Source organism: Aegilops tauschii, chromosome 5 (genome assembly GCF_002575655.3).
Source record: "Aegilops tauschii subsp. strangulata cultivar AL8/78 chromosome 5, Aet v6.0, whole genome shotgun sequence".
Classification (NCBI taxonomy): Eukaryota; Viridiplantae; Streptophyta; class Magnoliopsida; order Poales; family Poaceae; genus Aegilops; species Aegilops tauschii.
This window is the reverse complement of record NC_053039.3, coordinates 554,612,728-554,619,106: the sequence shown is the minus strand read 5'-3', so window position 1 is coordinate 554,619,106 and position 6,379 is coordinate 554,612,728. Positions and strand designations below refer to the sequence as shown.

The following is a 6,379-nucleotide window of genomic DNA, read 5'->3' as shown; positions in this document are numbered from 1 at the left end:
GGTGCCGTCCGTTCGGCACTCGGTCATCGGTGATTTTGATCACGGCGAGTACGACTCCGTCATCCACGTTCATTGGAACGCTTCCGCTCGCGATCTACAAGGGTATGTAGATGCACTCCCTTCCCCTCGTTGCTAGTATACTCCATAGATGCATCTTGGTGAACGTAGGAAAATTTTAAAATTATGCTACGATTCCCAACAACAAGCACACTAGGGCAGTTGCCGTGTATCCTGCAAAATACATGGCAACTGACATGTTCGGGTAAAAAAAAAAGAGTTGCCACCTGCTTATAAAGCACACTAGGGCAGTTGCCATGTGCACTGCAAAACACATGGCAAGTGGAAACTTGGGTGTGGGAGATGAGACGGGCGTGTGGGCGAGATGACAAATGCCCACACACCAGCCCTGTGCGTGAGTGGAAAGTGGCGTGTGGGCGAACTGCTGAACGCCCACACACCAGCCCCTCCCGTGTGGTGAAACGGCCGTGTGGGCGACCGGGTGAATGCCCACACACCAGCCCAGTCCTACGTGGCACTAAAAACATGCCAAGATTCGTGCGCGCACAAACGGACGCGGATCCACGCTTGTGGGCGAGATGCAAACGCCCACACGTGTGGGCGTTAGTGTTTTCGTTTAATTATGTGCCACATCATTCAAAAAGTCTAGTTAGCATGCATGATACCGCTTATGATACTTCCATTACGACCAGCCTTAGCTGCCTCCGGCAAGTTGCGCACATGTATGAGCTGTTACATTGATTGATTCCAACTATAAGGTTGGCTCACATGCGACAGCCACTGGATCTATTCGCAAGCCACCCAGGCCAAGGACAGATCCTATTTGGTGCGTAGGTCGCGCACGAGCGACCGAACGCACATCCCCCAAGCACTAGATCCAGTGTTTGGACAGGCCATTTTAGGGTTTATACCCAGCAGTTTTGGGGAGGTTCTAGAACCTTCCCTAAACCAGTTTTTTCTTTTTTCTTTCCTTTTTCTTGCAATGTTTTTTCTCAGTATTTTCTTTTTCCCCATTCCCTTTTCTTTTTCCTTTTACGTTTTTCTCTATTTTCCTTTTTTCGTTCTTCTTTCTTTTCCTTTATCACTTTCGTGAACACCTTTTAAATTTGCGAACATTTTCTAAAATTGTGAATATATTTTTTGAAGTCATAAACATATTTCAAATTCACGGAGATTTTTCACCAGTTCGTGAAAACTATTTTAAATAGTGAAAAATTCTCAAATTGGTGAACCTTTTTACCAATTCACATATTTTTTTGAAACTCGTGAACATTTTTTGAATTGACAACCATTTTATGAAATTTGGGAACATTTTTTGAAATTCATGAACATTTTCTTGTTTTAGTGAACAATTTTCAAATTCATCAACATTTTTCAAATCACCGAACTTCTTTGAACCAATAATGTTTTTTGAAATCTGGGAACAATTTTTGAAATCCACGAGCATTTTTTCGTTTTTTATGATTTAAAAAAATCAGGACCATTATTTAAATTCACAAAAATTTATTCAAATTCATGAACATTTTTTAATACACGGACATTGTTCAAAATCGTGAACATTTTTTGATTATCCAAACATTTTTTAATGCATGAACATTTTATGTTTCTCTCGATCATTTTTTCAAAATTCAGAGTTAATTAGAAATTTCAATCTTTATTGAAAGGACAAATTATTTTAAATAACAAAAAAAGAGAAAAGAGAAAAAGAAGAAAACGAAATAAGAGAAACAGGCCGCCTCGCTCATGTACCAGCCCAATAGGGTGCGCGGGAGTGGCATGTTTCCACGACTTCGAGCGCCCAAGTTGCCAAATATGATTTCTCGGGCCCAAGTGGACACGAACGTGGCCGACGTGCGGGACGGACGAGGTATGGGCTGTGAAAGAACATGGTGCCCCTATGTGTGGTTTTGGTAATTGATGACTTTCTCCATGGACTAATAGTTACCTTGAGTTATATTCGTAGGATTTGTCCATAGGTGTTTTAAAGTCTATTTGTTGTTTTCAAGGAGTTTATGTGTTGACCAAGGTGCTATTCAATGAATTATCCAAAGATTGGTCATAGAGAAGACATGATACAAGGTTGATCATGACCTAAGTCAAAGAATGAATTAAGATGATCAACACACAAACTTACAAGATGTACCGAGAGGGATCAAATGTTCCCACTGTATTGTAAGCATTGTCGATTACGCTTTTGTGTACTAACTCATGGTCTACGTAAGAGTTCTTTGTGGGGTTAGGTATGTTTCCATGGGCTTGCGTTAAGAGGAAGATCTCATACAACCCATGGATGATGACATCAAGTGGTGGTCGTCATCAAGTTTGCGGTGTGCAAGTTCAAGTGGAGCATCATGAAGAGATCATGTTTGAAGGTTACCGTCCATTATGGTAACAATGGACTTGTGAAGATGTGCTGAAGAGTGACTCACCCATAGTGGAGTATGGGGGAGCAATCAAATTGTCTTCATTGAGCCAACACAGTCAAAAAAGGTGGTCCAACTTTAGGTAGTCAAGATCGTCATCATCTAGCACAAGTGGACTTTTTGAAAGGCAAAGGTTTGCCCTTGATAGTTTTTCTATTTTATCGGTCCCACGGTGGTAGTTGGAAGACCGGGTTATAGAATCGATTGCCGTACTACCAAGTGGGCTCTCAAGTAAGTAGCTTGATCGTATCGTTCATAGAGAGCTCAAATCATTGCATCATCCTTCTTGGTTTCTTGTTTGTTTTTTATTTGTGTGAGTTTTAGGCCTTATAGTCACCTTTATGACAAGCTCGAGTTCATAAAAAAACGGAGTTCATATGCATCTTCTACGATGTTTTCGATGTTGGAGTTTTTTAAGTTCTTCATTCATAGAGGTTTCACATCTCTATATCTTCGCCGTCGCTATTGGATATTATTTGTCGTCATCTATCTAACAAGCTTGAGTTTGCTCTATTCGGAGCTCGTTTGCAAAAGTTATGGCAGTTCAGATTTTATTGTATCCATCTATTTTGCTTGGGCTTCTTTGCTGCACTCCCGCGGTAGTACTGCTCTGGGAAGCGGTAGTACCGCTTATAAGTAGTACTTCCGCTATCCAGTACCGCGTGTACTTTCACTGCTTCTGGGTACTCGACTTTCGTGTCGGATTTGCACGGCAGTGGAACAGTAGTGAGAGTGGTAGTACCGCTTACAAGTGGTAGTACCGCCAGACCACTACGGCCCCACTTCCGCTTCTTTCTGGACCCTTCGCGCTCTCAGCGGTTGTAGGGCGGCAGTGGGTGCGCGATACTACAGCTTATAAGTGGCAGTACCGCTCACACTGGGCGGTAGTACCGCTGTTGCGGTACTGCCACACTCCACTGGCCTGCCCTATCTCCCTATGCCCCTGAGCTGTAACCACAGCGATAGTACCGTTAGGGCGAGTGGTAGTACCGTTAGGGCGAGTGGTAGTACCGCTCCGGCAGGACTACCGCCTCGCGTGTGGCTCCTCTTCATTGCACTGCTCTGTGGGTACACCGTCCGAGCGATAGTACCGCTTATGTGCGGACTGTGGATATAACGGTTGGATTTGGGGAGCCTATAAAAGAGGGTCTTCTTCCTCAATGGATCTTATCCTTGAGCTCGTGTTTTGTCTTCATTATTGATCTTCTTCGAGTTTGCTATCTTTCAATGCCTCTAATGATTCTTTCTAACTCTTGAGAGAAAATAAAAAAAAAGATCTAGCTCTACATTTTCACCTATCACTTTCTTCTGCATGTCAGAAAACCTTTAGATCTAGACCTTGAAGTTAGTCGTACCGAAGGAAATCGTTAGTCGTAGGATACTGCTCGTACTGATCGAAAGGTTCGGTCTGAGAGGTGCCCGGACTGAAGCGTTCGGCCAATAGCGACGGCATATAGATTAATAGATAAGCCAAGCTTTTCGACAGGCTTGTTCACTGAATAAAAGAACTGGTCTGCCAGCTGCTGTTCATTTTCAGACGTGCGACTTCGTGCACTCCCACTCTAACTCTAGGTTCCCTTTGACATTTCTGACAATTTCCCTGACACTCCATCCAGTGCAGCTTAGTAAAATGCCGAAGATTCCTCAAGAAAAGAAGAAGTAAAATGCCGAAGATATACCATACAAAATTAACGCAAGAAGTATTAATTCTCATCATGTCACAACATTTATATATTTTTCAAGGAATCACATTACTAATATTAACTGCTGCTGTAGCTGTAGCTGTAGTATGAACAGATCAAGAGAGCTGATGCATGAGACGATGGACGTGCGGCGCAGATCACAGCCCGATGGAGCGCAGCACGGCGGGGTTGACGGCGGTGGTGGCGCCGTCGACGACGAGGTTGTGGCCGCTGATGAAGCCCGCCTGGTCAGACGCGAGGAACAGCGCCGCCTCCGCCACGTCGGCCGCGCGCAGCACCTTCCCGCGCAGCACGTTGTGGGCCTCCGTCATGGCCTCCATCTCCTCGGCGCCCACGCCCACCACCGCGCAGCTGAGCGGCGTGGCCACGCCGCCGGGGGACACGAGGTTGACGCGCACGCCGTGCCGCCCGAGCTCGCCCGCCGCGGCGCGCACCAGGCCCAGCAGCGCGTGCTTGGACGCCGTGTAGGAGGCCGGGCCGAACCCGCCCTGCACGCACGCCACGCTCCCCGTGCACACGATGGCGCCCCGGACGCCGGCCGCCACCATGGCCCGCGCCGCGTGCTTGACGCACGCCGCCGCGCCCCGGAAGTTGACGGCCATGACGCGGTCGAGCGCGGACAGGTCCATCTCCGTGACGGGGCCCGTCGGGAGCAGCACGCCGGCGTTGCTGAGCATGACGTCGAGGCGGCCGTGTGCCGCCACGGCCGCCGCCACCGTCGCCTCCACCTGGGCCTCGTCCGTCACGTCGCACCGCGCGTACGTGCAGCACGCGCCGGACTCCGCGATGGAGGCCGCCACCGCCTCGCCCAGCGCGTCCTGGATGTCGGCGATGACCACCGTGGCGCCGCTGGCCGCGAAGAGCCGCGCCGCCGCCTCGCCGATGCCGCTCGCGCCGCCCGTGACGATGGCCACCTTGCCGTCCAGCCTCGGCCTCGACATGGTGATGCCGACTGATCTGTCCTGCACAGCACCGCGCTGCAACTCCACGCGGTTAACTTAGGCCGGAAAGAATGATGTGCTGTGGAGATGTGTGTTGTTTTGCACCATCTGTGCTGTGGATGTGTTTATATAGGGCTTCGTTTACTTCGAGCAAATGCAACCGCGTCAGCATTATATATAATCAGGGTAATATAAGCAATGCTGATCCAGAGAAGCAGTTGTACTTGTACTGCCTACCCTACGTACGTTTTGCGATTTGCATGCACTAAATTTTCTGATGAAATGCAGGAGGAAGAAGAATCTGTGGAGGCGGGCAGGCAGGCGACAGGGAGGAACAGCGGGCGACGGGAAGCACGTGGCCATGGTCGAGGGCTGGAGGCAGGCAGGGACCTTCATCGCTTTGTTAGGCTGGCATGCTCGCCCCTGTCAAGTGCACATACGCACACCATTACATCACTGGTATTACCCAATATATTCAACATGTTTGTTTGTTTGATGGATGGAGGAAAAAGATCTAGAGTTGGATCTGATGGTCTGCGATCCATCTTCCAGCGTACGCGTTGTTGTTCTAGAAAGAAGTTGGTGGAAAGAACCAGGGTGTTATTTTGGCAAAGGGAACAAGCCAGCGTGGCTCTGTGGTCCTCCCCTACGGGCCATGGTGGGTCCCCCGTCACGGTGGGCCCCGTGGCTTGAGTCCCTCGGTAAGGTGGGGGAGGTGCCAAGCGAAAGCTCCACACCTCCGCAGCGATGCATGTAGGTGTCACACCCCTCTTGCGGCACTGCCTAGACTCTAGTGATCTAGTTCACCCTCGCCAGCGCCCAGGGTGAAATCCTCATGGGCGTTTTGGCGGACTTCGTGGTGGCGACGTGGGGATTCCATCGATGAGTTGTGGATTTCCTCCCATTGAGGCGACGTGTTGAGCTTATTTCATTCACACATATAGGCTCTCCTAGGCTATCTCGGGCGTCTAGCGTTCACATTTGCCCCTCTCATTTACACATATAGGCTCTTCATGCCTCTCAATCCTTTCTGCTCGTCGGCAAGATCAACGCTTCTCAATCTGGAGGGCCCTCTCTGATGCTAGTTTGGTGGCATTGTTGATATATAGTTCGGTGGTTTCATTCAGATAGCTCATGTCCGAGTGCCAATGGTTGGTTGTGTCTCGTAGTGGCCCAGCCTCTCCTGTGCTCTCAGCGGCGTCGATGACATCTGCTAGTGCACTCTTGATGCTCGTTAGTGGTCTCGTCCTATTTAGTCTTTTTTTTCTTTAATAAGCTCGATTGAAGATTACTC

The 6,379-nt window shown here is 48.7% G+C and overlaps 1 protein-coding gene across 1 annotated transcript; it reads right to left on the bottom strand.

Moving 5' to 3' along the window:
* Positions 1–4,129: 4,129 nt before the first annotated feature.
* Positions 4,130–5,542, bottom strand: LOC109755501 (short-chain dehydrogenase reductase 3b). The gene has a single exon (XM_020314403.3). The coding sequence runs from the start codon at positions 5,083–5,085 to the stop codon at positions 4,282–4,284; it is 804 nt and encodes a 267-aa protein (XP_020169992.1). The 5' UTR covers positions 5,086–5,542; the 3' UTR covers positions 4,130–4,281.
* Between the last annotated feature and the right edge of the window lie 837 nt (positions 5,543–6,379).

What these genes read in the sequence shown, in the direction of transcription:
- LOC109755501 (XM_020314403.3), bottom strand. Translation starts at nt 5,085, where the DNA reads ATGTCGAGGCCGAGGCTGGACGGCAAGGTGGCCATCGTCACGGGCGGC.